This window comes from Bufo bufo, chromosome 11 (genome assembly GCF_905171765.1).
Source record: "Bufo bufo chromosome 11, aBufBuf1.1, whole genome shotgun sequence".
Taxonomy (NCBI): domain Eukaryota; kingdom Metazoa; phylum Chordata; class Amphibia; order Anura; family Bufonidae; genus Bufo; species Bufo bufo.
Window position 1 is genome coordinate 20390384 of NC_053399.1, and position 25644 is coordinate 20416027.

The following is a 25644-nucleotide window of genomic DNA, read 5'->3' on the forward strand; positions in this document are numbered from 1 at the left end:
TGCAACTTTTTTCCTACAATTTTTATAATAAAAAAACGTTTAGTATTTTGACACATTGAATAAATATCTAAACGCAACATCCCGTTACCAGGCAACGAGAGACAGATGATGCGGCCGCAGGGATGCAACGTCGCAGCTGGATCCACTTATATAATCCCGTACTGATCCGTGGTTACATTATGCTCTAGTCACATACAAAGCAGCCTTCACGATTCTGCAGACTGTCCCTGGGATGGAACGCAGTGCAGGAAATCTTGTTTTTTCATTATGTTAGTCCGATTTATACGCAACATCTCACACGATGCAGTGAGGTGAGGGGTGCAGTGAGTTAAAGGGGATGTCCAATTTCAAGAACGCATCGCCATTTCAAAGGATAGGGGATAAATAAATATATGATCGGCAGGGATCCCACCACCGGGGCTCCTGCTGATCACGGGAATGGGGACCAGTGTTCCCCAGTTTGACTGGTGCGGCAGACATACATGCATGCATGACAGCCTCTCCATTCAGCACTGTAGGACTGCCGGCCATAGCGCAATCGCTCTGCTATCTCTCATGGTCCCATAGTGTTGAGTCAAGCACCAGACACACATTCATGTCTGCTGCTCCAGTCAAATGGAATCAACAGGGGCCCCAGTGGTAGGACCCCTGCCGATCAGACACTTCTACAGGATACAAGATAAGTTCTTGTAATGGGACAAACTTTTCAATGATTCTAACTAATGTATTTGTTTCTCACAGCTCCAGTGCTCCAATGGCTTTGAAATGGACAGAGTGACAGGAGAGTGTTTAGGTAAGTGGCATTGAAGAGGATTCTGAAAATATTTAAGGAAATGGAATTAAAGGGACCCGGACGCTAGAGGTGGAGTTCTTTTTTTGGGATTCAAAAAGCGTTAAAGGGCATCTATGAAACTGGCTGTCATGTTACATGTGCACTTGGCAGCAGAAGACATCTGTGTTGGTCCCGTGTTCATATCTGCCCGCATTGCTGAGAAAAATAATGTTTTAATATATGCAAATGAGCCTCTAGGAGCAACGGGGGCGTTACCGTTACACCTATGGGCTCTGCTCTCTGTGCAACTGCCGCGCCCTCTGACAGGACCAGGCATGATGATATTTACACTACCTGGTCCTGTCAATCAAAGTGCAGAGGACGCGGCAGTTGCAGAGAGAGCTGAGTCTCTAGGAGTAATGGTAACGCCCCCGTTGCACCTAGAGGCTCATTTGCATATAATAAAACGCCACAATTTTTCTCAGCAATGCGGGCACATATGAACATGGGACCAACACAGATGCCTTCAGCTGCCAAGAGCACGTATAACAGGTCAGCCATTGTCATACGTACAAAACTGCTGACAGATGCCCTTTAATTGTTTTCTTCCAAAATAGCACCACATCTGTCCACAGGTTTAGTGTGGTATTGCAGCTCGGCCAGATTTACCAGACACATCCATGGACAGGTGTGGGGAATTTTCTGGAAGGTAAGCCATGTTTTTCAGAACTTTAGATCCATATTAATGTGAAATTTTGATGCTTAAAGTAATTTCTCAGTGTCCAGCGGTCATAATAACTAATGTCAGCTGAACCTAACTAGCCTATTCCTAGTTTTATCCATGCCCCCATTACTCCATAAATGTGACTTTTATAATATGCTAATTAGCCTCTAGGAGTGGGGGGGGGGGGGGGGGCGTTGCTCCTGCTCCTAGGGGCTCCATTCTCCCACCTCTGTCGTGCGAACACTGCCTGCCCCTGTCAATCAGGACTTGGAGAGAGGTGACAGAGGTGGGAGAACGGAGCCTCTAGGAGCAGAAGCAACGCCCCTTAAGCACAAGGGTTGAGCAGTTGGCCTCCAAGCCCGTTCCTTATCCCCCTCCTCCCCCAACATCTCCTGTCGTATAGTCAGGAGACCCCCATACCTTTTAGGCTACTTTCACTCTTGCGTTTTTGACTGATCAGCGAAAATACATCCATTCTGATAATAAAAACGGCTGCGTCCGTTATGAACGGATCCGGTTGTATTATCTTTAACATTGCCAAGACGGATCCATTGAAAGTCAAAGGAGGACGGGTCCGTTTTCTATTGTGTACGAGAAAACTGATCCGTCCCCATTGACTTGCATTGTGGGTCATGCTGGATCCGTTTTGCTCCGCATCCCATGACGGAAAGAAAACCACAGCTTGCTGCGGTTTGCTCTCCGTTATGGGAACGCAGCCAAACGGAACGGAATGCATTTTGGAGCGTTCTGTTCAGTCCCGTTTTGTCCTCATTGACTATAAATGGGGACAAAACTGAAGTGTTTTTCTCCGGTATTTCGATCTGTAAACACAGGTGTGGAAGTAGCCTAAGAAGGTTGGCCGCTCCCGCTGAAATCAGCACTTTTGGCGGCGAGTATCTGTGTGTCGCCAGCTTTAGAATCCAGAGAACTGTAGACTAAATAATTTATTGCATCCAAATGTCAAGAATTTGGGAAATACTGGATCTTTGCTCCCTGTCCCCGGCCGCCCCTCTGAACGCTTGGTCCAGTGAATGCCGCGTTGTTACCACATACAATGTATCTCACTGGATGAGTGTATTCAGCCCTGACCCTTCACAACAATATCATTTACAATGTAACGATTGTTTTATCTCCCATCTGTGCAGAGATCCACATTGTTTCAGTCCTGACTCTTTACAACAATATAAGGGTCCATTCACACGTCCGTATGTGTTTTGCGGATCCGCAAATTGTGGATCTGCAAAACACGGATACCGGCAATGTGCGTTCCGCATTTTCCGGACCGCACATCACCGGCTCTCTCATAGAAAATGCCTTTTCTTGTCCGTAATTGCGGACAATAATAGGACATGTTCTATTTTTTGATGGAACGGAAGTGCAGATCCGCAAATGCGGAGGCGGACAGCACATTCCGGCCCCATTGAAAATTAATGGGTCCGCACCTGTTTGGCAAAATTGCGGAACGGATGCGGACCCATTTTGCGGACGTTTGAATGGACCCTAAATTATAATATATACAATATATAACTCTTTGCAAACGGTGGTGATTCATAACCTCTTACCACTTCTAGGCAGAGCTAGGTGTCTCCATGGTTACAGTCTACAAACAAACCCTGTGTAGTCTGATCCTGGAGTTACTTCCTTCTTTTCTTGATAAGTTCCAGACAGTAGTAGAAGGGGGAAGATGGACAAGAATAAAAAAATAAATAAAGGGCCCAATATTAGATGTAGGGTCCACTTATGTGGTATGTACACTGCTGATGATGAGCTGTTTTTATAGACTGACTGTCAGAAAGCAGGTGGGTAATTGCCAACCTACAACTCACTGTGATTCTGTCTCTAGACATAGACGAATGTCGGATCATCGCGGACGCCTGCCGTGGAGATATGATGTGCGTGAATCAAAATGGAGGCTACCTCTGTATCCCCAGGACAAACACATTATACAGGTCACCCTACCGAAACCCCTTTCTTCCTGCTGCTGCCTCCCCTCTGGCTCCACCTCTTACGGCGTCCAACTTCCCATCGCCAGCACGACCACTTATCTGTCGCTTTGGATACCAAATGGATGAGAACAGTCATTGTGTTGGTAAGTGACTGTAATAATCAGTGATTTCTCCTAACCTCTTTCCTTCTGTAATAGGCCCCTCCCCTGCTGTGTAGACCGTTCCTTCTGTATTAAGCCCCTCTCCTGCTGTGTAGACCGTTCCTTCTGTAATAAGCCCCTCCCCTGCTGTGCAGACCTCTTTCCTCCTGTAATAAGCCCCTCCCCGGCTGTGCAGACCTCTTTCCTCCTGTAATAAGCCCCTCCCCTGCAGACCTCTTTCCTCCTGTAATAAGCCCCTCCCCGGCTGTGCAGACCTCTTTCCTCCTGTAATAAGCCCCTCCCCTGCAGACCTCTTTCCTCCTGTAATAAGCCCCTCCCCGGCTGTGCAGACCTCTTTCCTCCTGTAATAAGCCCCTCCCCTGCTGTGCAGACCTCTTTCCTCCTGTAATAAGCCCCCCCACTCCTTTTGTAGAACACTTTCCTTCTTTAATAAGCCCCTCCACTCCTTTTGTAGAACACTTTCCTTCTTTAATAAGCCCCCTTCCGTGCTGTGTTAAACCTCTTTCCTGTATTAAAGCGGTTGTCTTACCACAGACATTGGGGGCATATTGCTAGGATATACCCCCAATGTCTGATAGGTGTGGGTCTTTAGAACAGAGCCTGCAAAGTGAAGGAGGGTGCACTGCGAATGCGTAGCTGCTCTCCATTCATTTCTATGGGAGCGCCGAAAATAGCAGAGCGGCACAGTTAGCTATTTTTGGTAGTTCCAAATGAAATGAATCGGAAGTGCACCATGCACGGCCACTGCTCCTTTTACTTCTATGGAGGCTGATAGAAATAGCCTAGCCAGCACTTGGCTATTTTTGGCGCTCCCATACGAATGAATGGAGGTTAGCCCCACATGCATGGTGTGCCCTCCTTCACTTTACTGTACAGACTTTACTAGTGGGCTTTGGTAACTCTGTACCAAAGCCCACTTCGGATTCATATTTTAAATTGTTTTTGCAGATATGAATACAGTAGTAATTCACCGAAGTCTCGCACAATTTCGGGCGAGACTAAGTTTGGCTCCACAGAGCCAATACATTTTAATGCTGTACGGAAAAATCATTAAAATCTAAGGATTTGAATGAATCGACTTCGAATCTATGACCCGAAGGTCGATTCGTTCAAGCCTACTAGCGATATGCCCCCAATTTCCGAGGTGAGACAACTCCTTTAAGCCCCACCCCTGGTGGTAAACCTCTCCTTCTGTAATAAACCCCTCTCCTGCTGTAGAGACCTTTTCTTCTATAATAAGCCCCCTTCACTGCTGTGTTTAACTTTTTTCCTTCTCCATTAAGCCCCACCCCTGCTCTGTAGACATTTTCCTCTTGTAATAAGCCCCGCCCCTGCTCTGTAGACATTTTTCTTGTAATAAGCCCGCCCCTGCTCTGTAGACATTTTTCTTGTAATAAGCCCCTCCCCTGCTGAGTAGACCTTTTTTCCGCTTGTAATAAGCCCCGCCCCTGCTGTGTAGACTTCTTTTCTTGCAGTGTTAAACCCCTTTCCTCCTGCAGTGAGCCCCTTCCTTAAGATGAAGTTTTCAGACTTCAGCCATTCTGCTGAGCTCACCTGACATTTAGCAATATCCAGCACGCTGTTTTGGGGTTGTGTCCAGTTCTCCCTCAGAACCCAAACTCCCCATTCCCTGTATTATCAGACCTGACTGAGACGCAGCGGAGAAAATGCAGACAGACGATGACTTATTGGGGTTGAGCGCTCTCCAGGTGTCTCTAGAGTTTCCCAAATTACTCGCAGTTTTTGGAGAGCTCAACGCTCATTAAGACTGACACGGCTGCTTGTTTTGGCTCCAGTTGGCGCAGTTTTTCTTTCCAGTACTTTCACCATAGTTAAAAAAAAAAAAGCAATATGACAAATATAGGACTACAGGGAGTGCAGAATTATTAGGCAAATTAGTATTTTGACCACATCATCCGCTTTATGCATGTTGTCTTACTCCAAGCTGTATAGGCTCGAAAGCCTACTACCAATTAAGCATATTAGGTGATGTGCATCTCTGTAATGAGAAGGGGTGTGGTCTAATGACATCAACACCCTATATCAGGTGTGCAGAATTATTAGGCAACTTCCTTTCCTTTGGCAAAATGGGTCAAAAGAAGGACTTGACAGGCTCAGAAAAGTCAAAAATAGTGAGATATCTTGCAGAGGGATGCAGCACTCTTAAAATTGCAAAGCTTCTGAAGCGTGATCATCGAACAATGAAGCGTTTCATTCAAAATAGTCAACAGGGTCGCAAGAAGCGTGTGGAAAAACCAAGGCGCAAAATAACTGCCCATGAACTGAGAAAAGTCAAGCGTGCAGCTGCCAAGATGCCACTTGCCACCAGTTTGGCCATATTTCAGAGCTGCAACATCACTGGAGTGCCCAAAAGCACAAGGTGTGCAATACTCAGAGACATGGCCAAGGTAAGAAAGGCTGAAAGACGACCACCACTGAACAAGACACACAAGCTGAAACGTCAAGACTGGGCCAAGAAATATCTCAAGACTGATTTTTCTAAGGTTTTATGGACTGATGAAATGAGAGTGAGTCTTGATGGGCCAGATGGATGGGCCCGTGGCTGGATTGGTAAAGGGCAGAGAGCTCCAGTCCGACTCAGACGCCAGAAAGGTGGAGTACTGGTTTGGGCTGGTATCATCAAAGATGAGCTTGTGGGGCCTTTTCGGGTTGAGGATGGAGTCAAGCTCAACTCCCAGTCCTACTGCCAGTTTCTGGAAGCCACCTTCTTCAAGCAGTGGTACAGGAAGAAGTCTGCATCCTTCAAGAAAAACATGATTTTCATGCAGGACAATGCTCCATCACACGCGTCCAAGTACTCCACAGCGTGGCTGGCAAGAAAGGGTATAAAAGAAGAAAATCTAATGACATGGCCTCCTTGTTCACCTGATCTGAACCCCATTGAGAACCTGTGGTCCATCATCAAATGTGAGATTTACAAGGAGGGAAAACAGTACACCTCTCTGAACAGTGTCTGGGAGGCTGTGGTTGCTGCTGCACGCAATGTTGATGGTGAACAGATCAAAACACTGACAGAATCCATGGATGGCAGGCTTTTGAGTGTCCTTGCAAAGAAAGGTGGCTATATTGGTCACTGATTTGTTTTTGTTTTGTTTTTGAATGTCAGAAATGTATATTTGTGAATGTTGAGATGTTATATTGGTTTCACTGGTAAAAATAAATAATTGAAATGGGTATATATTTGTTTTTTGTTAAGTTGCCTAATAATTATGCACAGTAATAGTCACCTGCACACACAGATATCCCCCTAAAATAGCTAAAACTAAAAACAAACTAAAAACTACTTCCAAAAATATTCAGCTTTGATATTAATGAGTTTTTTGGGTTCATTGAGAACATGGTTGTTGTTCAATAATAAAATTAATCCTCAAAAATACAACTTGCCTAATAATTCTGCACTCCCTGTACACGAATGCCTGTACTAAAACCCCAGACCATTCACCTCTCACATTCTCTCTCACTCGCATCAATATCAGATCGGTGGGGGTCTGACACCTGGCAACTCCACCGATCTGCTGTTTCGGGAGAGCCATTGAATCTTCTGATTGGGGACTGTCAGACTGGGTGGTCTTAAAGGGAACCTGTCAATGGGATTTTGTGTATAGAGCTGAGGCCATGGGTTGCTAGATGGCCGCTAGCACATCCGCAATATCCAGTCCCCATAGCTCTGTGTGCTTTTATTGTGTGAAAAAAACTGATTTGATACATATGCAAATTACCGAGATGAATCCTGTCCCTGACTCATCTCACGTACAGGACACATCTCAGGTTAATTTGCATATGTATCCATTTTTTTTAAATAAGCAATTTTCATTCACCTGCTTTTTATGATCCTTCACACAGTATATAGACATATGCCTCTCCCTTGACCACTGGTCGCAGTGTATATTAATTTGGGGAGGTGTTAGTTCCAAGACATTATACGTTTTTTCACTCACATTAGGACACGACAAGGGGTGTCCCCCCCCAACACCTTATATACCTGCACATTCATCTTCGCTATATATTTTCTGACCACGTTCTCATTCATCCTGGACCTGATTGTGACATCTGCATCCACCGTCACCTGCCGCCACATTCCTCTCTCTGACGGGTATTACCACATCATTCATATGCCAACTTCCATTGATTCCTGTTACAATGGCACGTCACTTGTGCCAGCGTCGGTAGCTTGTTGATTTTCAATTGGAGCCATTTTTTTCTGTCTTTTTGCTTCTATTTATGGTCGGCCTAGTTTATGATGGGGGGTGCACCTTGTCATAAATTAGGCACATCTTTGGTAGTCTGTACGTCTGCTGAAGAAACTACTTCAGATCCTGGCTGGCGTCGTTTTTTGCCTACTTTTACGCCTTTTTCCCCCGCCTCCATCACTCCCTCAACACTCTGTTCTGTCGAACGCGGCCTAAAAATGCCTGTGCGACAAATATTGTCGAACAGGCCTTTAAAAACATTGCAAAAAAGGGTTTGTGTGACGATTTTGCACCTAAATAAATATGTAAAACTGTTAGTAAATGACCCCCTTTGTGTTGGCAGTTCATCTTGCCACTGGTCCGTGTATCCTGGAGTCGGTTACTTGTGGTGTGAATTGTATTGCGAGGGTTAATTTTTTCCTTACTGTGTGTGTGTGTCTGCATTATAGTCCTGAGCTCTGTGTCAGACTGATATATGGAGTTCTGCGACTTCTCCTGGTTGCGCAACATGTCATGTCCTGCTTTAATCCTGTTGGAGACAGTCTTTGCTTTGTGTTGGAGTTTATATCTCAAGTTTGTGTCTGGATCTTTCTGGTTTCTGGCCTAGTGTCATACGCCTTAGGGCTCATATGTTGATCTTGTCATGGGCTGGATGTGTTCTGCTAGAGTAATGTACCGCTGTGTCTGAACTGTGTCCTTTAGCGACAGTGTGAATGCCTTTTGCATCCTTCTGCCTAGACGGCTTAACCACTGCCATCCAGTATTCGCTAAGTTTGTATGGTTTCCTGGAGTCCATCTTGTTACGGTACTGCGCAGGTATTCACTATGTATGAATGGGTTCCTGTATCTGTATACCTGGGTTCCTGAAGTCTGTTTGCTAGTTCTCCGTGTTTTGTCTCTTACCTGTATTCTACCTGGTTCGGTATTAGTGCCTAGTCTGTGCCTCTGACATGTGTGGGTCAGCTGACCAGGAGGTGGCAGCAGGGCCGGTGCAAGGATTTTTGCCGCCCTAGACAAAGATCCATTTTGCCGCCCCCTCATGTCACTCACTCACTGACAGACAGACAGACACGCACTCACAGACACTCACTGAAACACACACAGAAACTCACTGACAGACAGACAAACAAACCCACACAGACACTCAATGATAGAAAGACAGACATACATACACTCACTCACTGACATAAATACACAGGCAGACACTCACTCACTGACTGAAAGACAGACAGACACTCACTCACTGACATAAATACACAGACAGACACTCACTCAGTCAAACACTTAAACACTCACCTCCCTGGGGTCCAGTGTGGTGCAGCTCCTCAGTCCTCCAGCGCGCCGTTTAGTATGCCGGGGCTGGAATGACGTCATATTCCAGCATCACAGAGGGCGCACGAGGGAGGAGTGGGGGAGCTGCTAGAACAGCCTCCCTTGCCCCCCGCCTCCTCTCCTCCAGTAATTTACTGGCAGAGCAGGCAAGGGTAAGCAGATGCCTGCTCTGCCATATTTAAGAAGGACCTCCACCTCCTGGCCCCCCTGTAAGGGCGCTGGGGGCGGCTCAAGAGCCGCTCGCCCAGGGCTGCAGCCCCAGTCAGGGGGAGCCCACCAGCAGGCCGGCGCCCTAGGCGAACGCCTAGTTCGCCTATATGGTTGCACCGGCCCTGGGTAGCAGACCGGTTTTTCCCCTGCTGCGAAGTCCACATCCCTGCAAAGGGGTTAAAGGGTGAATACCAGGGGAGTACTAGATTAATGCCCTTAGGGTTTGGCCCAACGTCAAACTGGTTACTTGGCACAGTGATTCCACAACCATGTCCGTTCACTTGTCCGTAACAATTCCATTAATATAATGTGCCAAGTAGGAGTTTTCACTACTCTTATTTACAGGGCCTTCATCCCGTTCTTCATCAGTTTCGCCACATTTGTACTACATGATACCGATGGAGATATTTATCTCCCTTATTCACGGATGCTACCGTCAGTATCCACTATAGTCCACCTTTTGTGGACAGGGCTCCGTGTCACTGATTTGCTCCGCCTTTTGGTTCCCCCGTAACTGTTTAATCACAAGTAATAGCTTTAGTCCTGCAAATGCAATCAACACCTTACCTCCATGCCTGAAGGGCAAACCGCAAGTATTTAATGCTGGAGGTTTCTTATCCAAGCCATTCTAATTGAGAACTCCAGTTTGGTGAGTAGCAAAACATCTTGTAGAAAAAGTAAGAATTAGTCTTACCGGTAATGATGTTTCCAGGAGTCCGACATGACAGCACTACATGGAGGTTGTCTCCCCCGCCCACTATTGGGACAGGAAACAGAGAGGTTAAAAGCTCCCCCCCCCACCCACCATCACCAGTGTTTTATAGATTATCACACAATAATGGGTAACATAGTACAAAAGAAAAAGTAAAAGGAAGATTACTCTAACCATTAGGGAGGGAACTACCAGTGCTGTCATGTCGGACTCCTGGAAACATCATTACCGGTAAGACTAATACTTACTTTCCAGGACGTCCTCCATGACAGCACTACATGGAGTAGGAATACCAAAGTAATCCAATAACTAGGGAGGGACCGCAGCCTGAAGAACTTTACGTCCAAAAGACTGGTCAATATTCCCTGACACATTTAATCTGTAATGCTTACAAAAGGTTTGGGAGCTTGCCCAGGCGGCTGCTCTACATATCTGGTCGATAGAAGCATTCGCATGTTCGGCCCATGAAGCCGAGACTGCTCTCGTTGAATGAGCCCTAATCTCCTGGGGACAGGGAAGTTCCTGGCTCTGATAGGCCTCTTTAATGACTATCTTAATCCATCTAGCTAAGGTTGCTTTAGAAGCTTTCTTGCCTTTATTGCGGCCTGAAAATTGAATAAACAGATTTGAGTCCACTCTAAAGGTACTGGTAACGTCTAGGTAGAAAAGGAGAGAACGTCTGACGTCTAGAAGATGGAACTCCTTCTCCCTTTCGGTCTTTGGGTCTGTGAAGAAAGTTGGTAGTACTATCTCCTGGTTACGATGAAAGGAAGAAGCTACCTTCGGTATAAAGGACGGGTCTAGCCTTAATATGACTCTATCTTCACAGATTGTAAGGTACGGTTCACGGATGGTGAGAGCCTGGATCTCCCCTAGCCTACGGGCTGATGTGATAGCCACTAAGAACATCATTTTTAAGGTCAGGTTTCTTAGGCTACTCTCGTGTAGGGGTTCAAAAGGTGATTTTGTTAAGGCATTAAGAACTAGCGACAGATCCCAGGGAGGGACCGGGGACCTTAGTGTTGGCCTAATCCGTGTGGTTGCCTTTAAGAACCTGCTTACCCATCGATTTTCTGACAGGGAGTAGTTTAGAAACCAACTTAAGGCTGCAGTTTGGACCTTAAGGGTACTGGGCCTTAGACCCATGTTAAACCCTTCCTGGAGGAAATCAAGAATATCTCCCACACTCGGGAGTAGAGGATTCTTCCCTCTCAGCGCCATCCAGGAGCAGAATTTTTTCCAGATTTTATTATAAATCGCCGAGGTCACCTGTTTATGGCCTCTCTGAATAGTGGCTATTACTTCTTCTGAGAACCCCTGTAATCTTAACAAGTCCCTTTCAGAAGCCACGCTGTTAATTTCAGCCTGTTTATTTCCGGATTCCATATTGGACCCTGATGTAAGAGGTCTGGCCTGAGAGGGAGGGGAATCGGTTCTTCTTGACTCAGAGAGGACAGGACCGGGAACCAGGCTTGTTTTGGCCAAAAGGGAGCTATGAAGCTCACTTTGGCCGATTCCCTGCTGATCTTCTTTAGGGCTACTGAAATCAGAGGGAAAGGAGGAAACGCATACGCCAGCTTCATGTTCCAGGATTGAGATAGAGCGTCTACGGCCGTGGGGTGATCGGCAGGATTCCGGGAGAAGGAGGTTGTTTGAGTATTCTCCCTTGAAGCAAAGAGGTCGATGTCCGGATATCCCCATGAGGCTGTCAACTCTAGAAACACCTGTCTGTTCAAAGTCCACTCGTTTGGATCTATAAAGTGTCTGCTGAGGAAATCTGCCGACTGGTTTTTTGAACCCTGTAGGTGTACTGCTGAGATTGACAGCACATTCTCCTCTGCCCAGGAAAAAATCTTGTTTGTTAGATTCTGGAGGAGAGGTTATCTTGTTCCTCCCTGATGTCTGAGGAAAGAGACTGCTGTCATGTTGTCTGACAGGATTCGTATGTTCTGTCCACTCAGAAGATCCTGACTCTGTCTGAGAGTTTCCCAAACGGCCTGAAGTTCTCTGAAGTTTGAAGACCTGTTTTTTATGGTCTGGCTCCAGGTTCCTTGGAAGTAGTAGATTCCAACCTTTGCCCCCCAACCTTGTTGGCTGGCATCTGTAGTTACAACGACGTACGGATTTAGATTCCAGGAGACGCCTTTTGATAGGTTGCTTGATGTCTGCCACCAATTCAGGGATCTCCGAGCATTCTCCTTTATAAGGATCTTCCGGTCTATGGATCGGTGGTCTCTCCGTCCCAGACTGATAGAATCATCTTCTGTAGGACTCTCGTGTGATGTTGACTCCACGGTACTGTGAATATGCAAGATGTCATCAGGCCCAGAATGCTCATGGCATTTCTGATGGTGCACACTGATTTCCCCTGAAATGCTCTCAATTTCTTGACAAGGTTTTGTTGTTTTTGAGGTGGAAGGAAAGACCTCTGTAGGTTCGAATCTAGTAGTGTTCCCAGGAAGATCTTCTTGGTCTCTGGTACTAGGTCCGATTTTTCCCAATTTATGATCCAGCCGAGATCCTGTAAGAGGGATATTGTTGTCTGTGTTTGTGACGCTAGAACCGGTGCAGAGTCTGAGGTTAGGAGGAGATCGTCTAGATAAGGTACAATCTTTATTCCCTTCAGTCTGAGGAAGGCCACTATCTCTATTATCAATTTTGTGAACACCCGGGGGGCTGTTGATATCCCAAAGGGCAGGCACTGAAACTGATAATGGTTTACTCTGTCTGCTTCCCTTACTGCAAATCTTAGGAATTTTTGGTGGTCCGGATGTATTGGTACATGGTAATATGCATCTTTTAAGTCTAAGGTGCACATTACCGCTCCCTGAGAAATGAGGGGTGTTGTTGATCTTATTGATTCCATCTTGAAACGACGGTACTTTATGAAGACGTTTAGAGGTTTTAGGTTGATTATAGTTCTGAAAGAACCATCTGGCTTTTTGACCAGGAATAACCTTGAATAGAAGCCCCTGCCTTCCTGACCCGCAGGGACGCGAGTCACTGCACCTAGATTTTTTAATTTTGCGACGTCTTTTAAAAGATTTTCCTGTTGTGTACCTCCTCTGTACCCTGTTAGCACAAATTTGTTTTGCGGAATAGATATACCCGTATATACTCGAGTATAAGCCGACCCGAGTATAAGCCGAGCCCCTAATTTTTCCCCCAAAAAATGGGAAAAATTATTGACTCGAGTATAAGACTAGGGTGGGAAATGCAGCTATAATGCAGAGTGTATGTGTATATAATGCACACACTCTACATTATATACACACATCTGCAAGAGGGTGACTCCCTGTATTTAATGCAGAGTGTGTGCATTATATACACACACACTCTGCATTAAATACAGGGAGCCATCCACAGATCTCCCCCCTAAACAGTGCCATCCACAGATCCCCCCCTAAACAGTGCCATCCACAGATCCCCCCTCCCCTAAACAGTGCCATGATGGCACTGTTTAGGGGAGGGGGTATCTGTGGATGGCACTGTAGGGGGATCTGTGGCTGGCACTGCCATCCACAGATCCCCCTACAGTGCCATCCACAGATCCCCCTACAGTGCCATCCACAGATCCCCCTACAGTGCCATCCACAGATCTCCCTACAGTGCCATCCACAGATCCCCCTACAGTGCCATCCACAGATCCCCCCTCCCCTAAACAGTGCCATGATGGCACTGTTTAGGGGAGGGGGTATCTGTGGATGGCACTGTAGGGGGATCTGTGGCTGGCACTGCCATCCACAGATCCCCCTACAGTGCCATCCACAGATCCCCCTACAGTGCCATCCACAGATCTCCCTACAGTGCCATCCACAGATCCCCCTACAGTGCCATCCACAGATCTCCCTACAGTGCCATCCACAGATCTCCCTACAGTGCCATCCACTCACTGACGTCACGCGCCTTCTCCCACTAGGCGGCGCAGGCGCGTGACGTCAGTGAGTGAGCGCCGCCCCCCGCACTGCCTGTATTACCGGAGCTAGACTAGACTCGAGTATAAGACGAGGAGGCTTTTTGAGCACAAAAATATGTGCCAAAAAACTCGTCTTATACTCGAGTATATACAGTAAATTCTATCTTGTACCCTTCTTGAATAATTTGGAGCACCCAAGGGTTCTGAGTTACCTGGCTCCATGCTGGGAGAAAGGATCTTAATCTCCCCCCGACTGGTCTGGCGTCATTGTTTGTCCTGGGAAGTGTTGGGATTAAGCAGAAATCCTCTGCCCTTACCTTCTTTAGGATAGGACCATCTCCCCGACTTCCCCTTATCCTTATACGTTTGGTTTTTTGGCTGGAATTTTTTACGAAAAAACTGTGTCTTCTTAGTTTTAGTCTCAGGAAAACCTATCTTTTTATCTGAGGCCTTCTCCAGAATTTTGTCCAGACTAGGGTCGAACACGTATGATCCTGAGAAGGGGATTTCACATAGCTTATTCTTTGAGGTGAGATCACCAGACCAGTTCTTCAGCCACAAAGCCCTTCTTGCTGTGTTCAGAAGGGCCCGGCCTTTAGCTGCGAACCTGACTGACTCTGCTGAGGCGTCCGCTGTAAAGGCTGTCGCCATCTTTAGGAGCGGGATAGTCTCCAAAATGTCCTCCCTGGGAGTTCCCATTGACAAATGATTCTCCAGCTGAGATAACCACAATAAAAGGGACCTAGCCACTGAAGTAGCTGCCACGTTAGTAGACATTAAGGCCGCAGAAGCTTCCCAAGATTTCCTCAGGAGACCATCGGCTTTGCGGTCCATGGGGTCTTTCAGCTGGGAGGAGTCTTCGAATGGGATCGCTGTTTTTTTAGCTACCCTTGCGACCGGGGTGTCGATTTTGGGGATTTCTTCCCAAATTTTAGTGTCCTCTTTGTCGAAGGATAAACGGCTTTTAAATTCTCTAGGAATAAACAGCCTTTTTTCTACATCCTCCCATTCATCCAGGATCATTTGTTTTAGGCTAGAATTTAAAGGGAACACCTTCCTCTGTTTTGTAATCAGGCCAGCAAACATCTCCTCCTGAATGGATCTCTTAGCTGGTTCGTCTGAGATATCCATAGTCTGTCTAACTGCAGTTAGGAGGGAATCCATATCCTCAGTTGAGAAGCAGTACTTGCGTCTCTCCTCATGGGATGAGGAAGGTAAAGACTCCTCTTCTTCCTCCTCCCCTGAATATTCCACCTCTATGACCTCTGTGTCTGACTCCAAGACTTCCCTAGGTCTTTTAATCCCGGTGGTCTGTTCAGCCACCTTAGGCATTATTAAGGAGGAAACTGACGCTTTGACCTCTTCTTTAATGATGGCTCTAATGTCCGTTAAAAGGGACGACTGTTCCTCTTTCATCATTTTGTTAATACAATCGGTACAAAGCTTCTTTGTATATGACTCCTGAAGCCTTTTATTGCAAATAGCGCATCTCCTGGGCTTCTTTTTGATGTCCACCTTAAGGGTAGGATCTTTCTCTCCCTAGGAGACATGATGATAGAAACCAGGCCATAAATCCCTGAGCCTATCACTATCCCATACGCCAGCTTCACCACATGTAGTGCTGGGTTACTCACATGTCCCTGGGCAGGAGGGTCTGGGGACTGCTCTCTCACACCGGACGAGTCCATGACTGAGGGACTGACACCTAGCCCAACCAGACTTTTAAATGCCACTGGCACTTACCCCTCCTGACGTGGATGCTCCTCCCACAGATTCTGGATGGACGCGAGGCCGTTCGCTAGGCCTCCAGCGTCCCTCGCCGCTTGGGGACCGACCGCAGGGCGCCGCCATACTGGATCCGGCGTCTGAGGTCACGCACATGCGCGCACTCTGCCGGCGCTTAGTCGTCACTTCCGGTTCAGCGCCGAACCCGGAAGCGAGAAGAGAAGCGCTCCGGCTCCCGCGCGATCCCTCCTGGAGGAGCGTCCTGCAGCCCAGAGCCCCGGCGGGGTTGCGGCTACCGTTTCCCAGCCCCTGGTATACCCGCCTCCAGCCGAGAGTCGCGTGACCCACAGGTACTGGAGAGGGCTGGGAGGCTAAGGGACCCCAGCATAGGGGTTTTAGCCCGGCGAAAATAGGAAAAGAAAAAAAGGTTTATACAGGTCTACAAGAGAGACCCCTCTCTGCCCTGTCCATTATTGGGACAGGAAAAAACACTGGTGATGGTGGGTGGGGGGGGAGCTTTTAACCTCTGTTTCCTGTCCCAATAGTGGGCGGGGGAGACAACCTCCATGTAGTGCTGTCATGGAGGACCTCCTGGAAAATACAATAAGTCCAGTTGCTCTGACTTATTACTTAGGAATCTCTTCCGCCTTATCCCATAGACCCTGGTTGGTGGTTTATTCCTATAATTTAATGGATCCTCAATAACGACATTTTGTAATCGTTTTTCTCAGTGCGGTGTTTTAGTTAGCTGCCGATCAAGTGAACGGGAGCTTAGTTTCAGTACGACGGCGCCATTTCACACAAGCTCCGGCCCTCTCTCCGATAATTGACTGACAAAGCCAGGCAGTTGTGTCGAAGTCTTGCCGGGTTCTGTAATCTCATGCATGCACCATTCATTTGTATTTGAGCCCAGCAGCCTGGCGAGACTTCAACACAACTCAGAGGGAAGCCTTTCCATAGAAAGGAGAAAGTGCCACAAAAAGTCCAGGTGTGGCCTCAGCATAAGGCCTCATGCACACGACCGTGGTGTGTTTTGCGGTCCGCAAATTGCGGATCCGCAAAACACTGATGGCGGAACGGCACGGACAGCCTTCAATATAAATGCCTATTCTTGTCCGCAAAGCGCGGACAAGAATAGGACAGGTTATTTTTTTTTGCGGGGCCTCGGAACGGAGCAACGGATGCGGACAGCACACGGAGTGCTGTCCGCATCTTTTGCGGCCCCATTGAAGTGAATGGGTCCGCATCCGAGCCGCCAAAATGGCGGCTCGGATGCGGACGAAAACAACGGCCGTGTGCATGAGGCCTAAAATAGCAGCTGGAGCTACAATAGTATCTGCTATATAAAATGCCAATGCACACAATGTAGTACAACTGCTACCTGTGAGGTTTCCTGCTTAGAAAAAATATTTGTAACTATCGCTTTAAAAAAAAAAATAAGTCTTAATTATATAATGGAGGGTCGTGCGCTAAACCTGATATTTTGGCTGCAGTCCCCTTCTGGCGATGCTGTTGCCTCTGGGAAATATTGGTTTTCTTTGTGGTCAAATAAAGTTTAGGAATCTTTATTTCTCCAGCTGTTTCTTGTCCGTCGATGGCAAGATAATTGCAGAGACCGCACGGCCATAATAACGCCACAGTGACATTATAAAGGAATGTGACCCTGTCTGCCGCCCCCTGCTGGCCATAGAGTCAGGAACGACAAACTAGAAAAGTGTGTATATATTTCTGTAGTAATGACTGCAAATTTTTGGTTAAAAATGTAACTAAGAAAGCAAATGATTTCACATTGAAAACATTTTTTTTTCCTGGGAGCTCTGCCCCTCCCCCACCTCCTGGACTCGCAGGGGACTGGAGAGAGGATTGGAGCCAGGATATTTTCGGAATGTGTTGGACGCAGGAGTCTGAGGTCTTATTTTTTTTTTTTTAGATGTTATACAAGAAACACGATTTGCTGTTGCAACATCAAATTGGCAGGAACGCGGCGAGTTTATATCGGCGGATACGCCATGTAATGAGTTGCTTTGATGGTTGGTTTAACGTCTGAGCAAAGCTTCATGCATACCACCTTATTTGGGACCCGCGTCCATATCCAGGGGTGACTATGAGCATTATGTATACATCTACATTGTCCTGCTGTATACAGAATGTGCCATACACCCTCACCCTCCACCAGGATTAGGGCTCATGTACACACCCGTTGGTGTTTCGCGGATCCGCAAAGCATGGATACCGGCTGTGTTTATTCCGAATTTTGCAGAATGGAAGGCCCCTAATATAACAGTCCTATCCTTGTCCGTAATGCGGACAATAATAGGACGTGTTATATTTTTTGGCGGAACAGACCTACGGACTCTGAACGCACAAGGGGTGATTTCCTTTTTTTTTTACGCCCTATTGAAGTGAATGGTTCCGCATATGTGCATGAGCCCTTAGTCTGTCATGTTACAATCTAAGCATAAAGTCAAGTAACTGAATTAATATTACTTAACTCGTACATTAAATGTTCTACTCCAGTCACATCCAGAGCTGCATTTACAATTTGACTGGTTTCCTGTGGACAGGGTATTTTGGGAGATCAGAAAACAGTACTTGCTAAAAGGTGGCCATATTTTAAGCCAAACTTGCCAATTTTAGTAGGACTGGCCAACCATCTAATGTGTATGGGTTTGTCAGTAAAGGAAGGATCAGACATATTGAATTTCAGCATGTCCAATCCTTTGTTTTCCCTTTTGAGAGCAGTCAACTGTGTATGAGAGGGTAGAATAAAGTTGCAAGAAAAAGTATGTGAACCCTTTGGAATGATATGGATTTCTGCACAAATTGGTCATAAAATGTGATCTGATCTTCATCTAAGTCACAACAATAGACAATCACAGTCGGCTTAAACTAATAACACACAAAGAATTAAATGTTACCATGTTTTTATTGAACACACCATGTAAACATTCACAGTGCAGGTGGAAAAAGTATGTGAACCCTTGGATTTAATAACTGGTTGAACCTCCTTTGGCAGCAATAACTTCAACCAAACGTTTCCTGTAGTTGCAGTTCAGACGTGCACAACGGTCAGGAGTAATTCTTCACCATTCCTCTTTACAGAACTGTTTCAGTTCAGCAATATTCTTGGGATGTCTGGTGTGAATCGCTTTCTTGAGGTCATGCCACAGCATCTCAATCGGGTTGAGGTCAGGACTCTGACTGGGCCACTCCAGAAGGCGGATTTTCTTCTGTTTAAGCCATTCTGTTGTTGATTTACTTCTATGCTTTGGGTCGTTGTCCTGTTGCAACACCCATCTTCTGTTGAGCTTCAGCTGGTGGACAGATGGCCTTAAGTTCTCCTGCAAAATGTCTTGATAAACTTGGGAATTCATTTTTCCTTCGATGATAGCAATCCGTCCAGGCCCTGACGCAGCAAAGCAGCCCCAAACCATGAGGCCCCCACCACCATACTTCACAGTTGGGATGAGGTTTTGATGTTGGTGTGCTGTGCCTCTTGTTCTCCACACATAGTGTTGTGTGTTTCTGCCAAACAACTCAACTTTGGTTTCATCTGTCCAACTTTGGTTTCATCTGTGTGCAAACTGTAAACGTGCAATGTTTTTTTTGGACAGCAGTGGCTTCCTCTGTGGTATCCTCCCATGAAATCCATTCTTGTTTAGTGTTTTATGTATCGTAGATTCGCTAACAGGGATGTTAGCATATGCCAGAGACTTTTGTAAGTCTTTAGCTGACACTCTAGGATTCTTCTTCACCTCATTGAGCAGTCTGCGCTGTGCTCTTGCAGCCATCTTTACAGGACGGCCACTCCTAGGGAGAGTAGCAGCAGTGCTGAACTTTCTCCATTTATAGACAATTTGTCTTACCGTGGACTGATGAACAGCAAGGTTTTTGGAGATACTTTTATAACCCTTTCCAGCTTTATGCAAGTCAACAATTCTTAATCGTAGGTCTTCTGAGAGCTCTTTTGTGCGAGGCTTCATTCACATCAGGCAATGCTTCTTGTGAAAAGCAAACCCAGAACTGGTGTGTGTTTTTTATAGGGCAGGGCAGCTGTAACCAACACCTCCAATCTCATCCCATTGATTGGACTCCAGTTGGCTGACACCTCGCTCCAATTAGCTCTTGGAGATGTCATTAGTCTAGGGGTTCACATACTTTTTCCACCTGCACTGTGAATGTTTACATGGTGGGTTCAATAAAAACATGGTAACATTTAATTCTTTGTGTGTTATTAGTTTAAGCAGACTGTGATTGTCTATTGTTGTGACTTAGATGAAGATCAGATCACATTTTATGACTAATTTGTGAAGAAATCAATATCATTCCAAAGGGTTCACATACTTTTTCTTGCAACTGTAGCTGTCGGCTGAACGAGCATTCAGCTGTCTAATGCTGTAGGTATGGCCAGCTTACACCGTTAGGTTGTATGGCTGCTTGTGGTAGGTAGATAAACTGTGAATGCAGCTCTGGCTGTGAACAGAGTAGAGGACTGTACTTCAATAATGAGAAATCTTTTCAGAGTAAAGTATTTATATAGTAGAAACCCTTAATCATTAACACGGGCATGGCATAAAGCTCCTTTAAGGTACTGCCACTGGGCCTTATATCATACAGTGTATTGCAATGGATGTATCAAAAAGTAGCCTGATATTATGGGACAAGCTTATCTGATGGAATCAGACACCCTTAAAGGGGTTGTCCACTTTCAGTAGGCAACTGGACAAAATAGCAATAAAAGAGCAATCCTTACCTTGGAGATCCAGCACCACCGCTTCCGGACAACCCCTTTAAGCTTCCCATATACTAGCTAATTCTGACGAAATGGCGATTTTAGCCGACTATCATTTAAAAATTTTACGCGATCGTTCAGGAGGGCGGATGACCTACTGTCCTTTGCAAAAGAAATGTCATCCATCCTAAAAATGTTGTCGGTAATTGGCCAAAAAGACAAGCGTGTGGCATGATCGGACCTATTCAGCCGATCATTTGCCACTTTGCGCAAGCCCAGCATGTTTTTTTTTTCCTTTTTCTTTTTCTTCTGATCATCCAGTTTACCCTCTGCTGCTGGTGGGATCATTTGTATGAAAGATTCCCCCCACAGACGTCCCATCTTCCACACTTCGGCTGATACTTCTCTTGTGTGTATGCCTGGCGTTACACTGACCCCAGCCTTCTGGACATTTTCCGCCTCCCTTTACACTCCTGCTTTGTGTCTCCATTGCAGATATCGATGAATGTGCGAGCGACTCCCATCATTGTAACCCCACCCAGGTGTGCATAAACACGGAGGGCGGCTACACCTGCTCCTGCACGGAGGGATACTGGTTACTGGAGGGACAGTGTCTGGGTGAGTCCACTATCCACTTTATAGTCTAGATATTGTGTATTGGGGTCTTGTAAATGTTTTATGTGATTCCCCGAGCTTTACGCCCCCATTCAGTGCAACAAAAATAAATAGGAAAGATCAGGGGCTGTGCCTCCTATAAAGCCTGGGAGACTAAGTAATGCCCAACCGCGGCCTTTCAGTTGTTGCAAAATTAAAACCCCCAGAATGCCCTGACAGCTGTAGGCTGTCCGGGCATGATGGGAGTTGTAGTTTTGCAACAGCTGGAGGGCTGCAGGTTAGTAATCCCTGGCTTAAAGGGTTGTCCAGGCTTAAAAAATACATTTTATTTACTTATTTTACTCACTTTTATAGCGCTACTATATTCCGTTTTACAGACATTAGCACATCACATGGCTGTTTTCTTCTGGAAACAGCGCCACACCTTGTTCTTGGGTTGCATATGGTACTGCAGCTCAGCTGTATTCATTTTAATGGACCTGATCTGCAGTAGCGGGCACCACCCATGGACAGGTCTGGAAGAAAGCAGCCATTTTTTTCTAAGCCTGGAACAACACAGCTGCCAGGAATGTTAGCAATAATTGAGCTACTTCTTTAAAGGGCATCTGTCAGCAGTTTTGTACCTATGACACTGGCTGACCTGTTACATGTGCGCTTGGCAGCTGAAGGAATCTGTGTTGGTCCCATGTTCATATGTGCCCGCATTTGCTGGACCTGGCTTATCCTAAAGTCAAAGTGCAGAGGGCGTGGCAGTTGCAGAGAGAGCAAAGCCTTTAGGTGTAATGGTAACGCCCCCGTTGCTCCTAGAGGCTCATTTGCATATATTTAAAAAAAATTCTCTGTACTGCGGGCACATATGAACATGTGACCAACACAGATGCCTTCAGCTGCCAAGTGCACATATAACAGATCAACCAGTTTCATTGGTACAAAACTGCTGACAGATGCCCTTTAAAGCAAACACAGCACCCTACCTGTCCATGGGTGGTGACTGGTATTGCAGCTCAGTTGAAGTGAATGGAGTTGCCGTATACATCCTGTGGATAGGTGCGGCACAGTTTTCTGGATCAGGCAGCCACGTTTTTTTTATCCTGCTGAGTGCTGGAGTAACGCTGTGTGAACCAGAACCAAATGTGGAGCAGAGACGCGTGATACAAAAGGAACGTCTCTGGGTATACATCTTGATCATGGAGCCGATAAAGACCTGCCGGCGTCTCCTCCTCAGCTTGTTCGCCTGCGGGATTTTGAGTGCCGATTGGATTTGTATACAGAAACCGCGGCTTTCATTTGGACTCAAGTCTGCGGAGGATCCAATAAATGAGATTTACTGCTGGTTTGTTCTCGGCCGTGGCTCCAGATTAAACAGAACTCTCCTCCTCAAGATGCTTCTCTTTGAAGATTACAGGACGGATTCTAAACTGTGGGGATCACATCTGGACCCTCCAGACTGAGGAGGAGGAAGACTGGGCTGGTGCAACATCTGCAGGAGTGAGGGGTCACCATGGCCAGACCGTCAATTGCATAGCCCAATCCTAATAGTCATCATTGAGATCCATACAAGGGGGATTTCGGAAGACCATGGTCGGGGCTCCGGGGGCTCCTTACCCACAGGCAGCACTGGTGGAAAGGGTGGTGCCAGCTCAGTCCCAGGAGGACATTTATTTAATATTTTTGCCCTTTTTTTTTCTCTACAATTTTTAAGTATCTTATAAATGGGCATGATGAAAGAAACGTAAAATGCACCCAAAGAAGGATTGCCATGCATTTTTTTTTATTGGCGATGAGTATGCTAGCTAAGAGGAAGTCCTATATTGCACTGATCTTGAATTATGTCTTGCACTCCAGTCTCATCCAAAGCTTTCCTCTAGGACTGTGATAGCTAACCTCCGGCACTCCAGCTGTGTTAAAACTACAACTCCCAAGATGCACACTTGCTTGGCTGTACTCAGAACTCCATAGAAATGAATGGAGCATGCTGGGAGTCGTAGTTTCACTACAGCTGGAGTGCCGGAGGTTAGCCATTACTGTTCTAGGATCTGAGTAGCTCAATTAGAGTCAAGTTATAAGCTCTATTTCCTGGTTGCTTTACAGCTTTAGGGTCCATTCACACGTCCGCAATTTCGTTCCGCATTTTGCGGAACGGAATTGCGGACCCATTAATTTCTATGGGGGCAGCATGATGTGCTGCCCGGATCGGGAATTGCGGATCCGCACTTCCGGGTCCGCAATTCCAATCCTGAAAAATATAGAACATGTCCTATTCTTGTCCGCAATTGCGGACAAGATTAGTCATTTTCTATTAAGTGCTGGCGATGTGCGGTCCGCAAAATGCGGAACGCACATCGCCGATGTCCGTGTTTTGCGGATCCGCAAAACACACACTGACTTGTGAATGGACCCTTAGATGTGACTGGAGTAGAAAGCGGGATAAACATAAAATGAGTACATGATGGATAAATTCGATGTCTGAGGGGCGTTTAAGCTTTGCTAATGGAAGACTGCGGCCCCTGCCATGACCAGGATGGGGCCCCCCACAGTCTGTCTGCACTTTTCATCTGTATTCTGGGAAATAGATTTAATAATAGACCAGGAGCCAGATAAAACGTGTCTGCACAGCGCGAAAAGACGATCAGAGCCCTGCCAATCTAACAGTAAATCAGCGGATGCCTTGTTACCGGAATACTTTAAAATACAATCCTTGTATAATGAAAGGTTCTGCAATTTTCTAATAAACTTTGTGCTTCTGTTCCTCAACATTTTCAAGATCTGTGCTTGCATCTTTTGCGGCCCCATTGAAGTGAATGGGTCCGCACCCGAGCCTCAAAAACTGCGGCTCTGACGCGGACCCGAACAACGGTCGTGTGCATGAGGAATAAAGCGCAACCCCTGGACCGTAGGCAGTGACCGTCCCAGAGTCCCGCTTTTGCTGCCTCCCTTTGTATATTCTCAATGATCCTTTCAGGATGAGGCACACCATTGTTCTGTGCTCATAGGCGCCCCCTGCTGAGTCACAACGAAAAGGACTATGTCCTCATAGGATCTTCTGCGTTTCGAGTCTTGTGTGGGAAAAGGTTGCTGCCAATAATAAGAGTAACATCTGTAATAATACGCATGAACTCCAGAGGTGACTGTCATACAGTGCTGCAGATTCCCAGTCATGTCCCCACAACCACTTCCGTCCTGGTTACCCCGCACATATCCTCACTGTCCTCCATTAGTTATATGGCGGAGAGTGGTACAGACAATTTATAACATGTACAAGTTTTATGTACACAGAGCTCAATCGTTGTATTCATCGAAAGCTCTGCGTTTCAATTTACCATTTTCAAAATTCTACTTGCTGTCAGTGAATTAGAACATCTTTGCGTTGTTGGGTTCCGGCATAGAGTTCCGTCGTCAGGGCTCTATGCCGGAAGAATCTTGATCAGGATTATCCCAATGCATTCTGAATGGAGAGAAATCCGTTCAGGATGCATCAGGATTCCTTCAGTTCCGGAACGGAACGTTTTTTGGCCGGAGAAAATACCGCAGCATGCTGCGCTTTTTGCTCCGGCCAAAAATCCTGAACACTTGCCGCAAGGCCGGATCCGGAATTAATGCCCATTGAAAGGCATTAATCCGGATCCGGCCTTAAGCTAAACGTCGTTTCGGCGCATTACCGGATCCGGCGTTTAGCTTTTTCTGAATGGTTACCATGGCTGCCAGGACGCTAAAGTCCTGTTTGCCATGGTAAAGTGTAGTGGGGAGCGGGGGAGCAGTGTACTTACCGTCCGTGCGGCTCCCCGGGCGCTTCAGAGTGACGTCAGGGCGCCCCACGTGCATGGATGACGTGTCGCATGGATCACGTCATCCATGCGCATGGGGCGCTCTGATGTCATTCTGGAGCGCCCCGGGAGCCGTACGGACTGTAAGTATACCGCTCCCCGCTACTACTATGGCAGCCAGGACTTCAAAATGCGTTCAGTGTTACTATGGCACCCAGGACGCTATTAAAGACGGATCCGTCTTCAAATGCTTTCAGTTCACTTGCGTTGTTACGGATCCGGCGGACACCACCGGCAAATGGAGTGCACGAACGGATCCGGACAACGCAAGTGTGAAAGAGGCCTAACTTGTACATAGCTGGTCCTGTTTTCAGCTGAGAGGGGGACACAGTGTGGATAATCCCCTGTGAGCTAAATACAGCAGCAGTACAAATCTGTCCGCTAGTTGCTACAATGTATCAGTCTGGAGTCCAGGCTGTTCAGCTCACAGAGCATTGTCTGGACTGGATACAGTTGTATCCACTTATTAGCTGAGGGTAGGACTAGCTATGGACAGGATTACTCCCTCTGGAGGTAAACAAGTGTTTTCTAATTCACTGACAGCAAGCAGAGATTTGAAAATGGTGAGGAACTGGAAGGTAAAGTTTATTAGAAAATTGTAGAACTAGAAAACGCTCTAGTGGCGCAGTTTCTTTCCTGTGTTAGACAGGAACATTATGTTGACATATAAAGGGGTACTCTAAGCTAAGGCTCCTTTTGGGGCTTCAATCACAGAAATTGTCAAAATAGCAGAGAGAAAAGTCATGCAGGACTTTTTTCTCCGC

At 46.5% G+C, this 25644-nt stretch overlaps 1 protein-coding gene across 1 annotated transcript in view; it reads left to right on the forward strand.

The window, feature by feature from the left end:
* FBLN5 (fibulin 5) overlaps positions 1-25644 on the forward strand; it is a 51163-nt gene that overhangs the window by 14737 nt on the left and 10782 nt on the right. The window contains exons 3-5 of the mRNA XM_040412095.1: positions 742-793; positions 3340-3585; positions 20937-21059. Of these exons, the coding sequence (XP_040268029.1) occupies positions 742-793; positions 3340-3585; positions 20937-21059 (421 nt within the window). The remainder of the gene's footprint in view (positions 1-741; positions 794-3339; positions 3586-20936; positions 21060-25644) is intronic.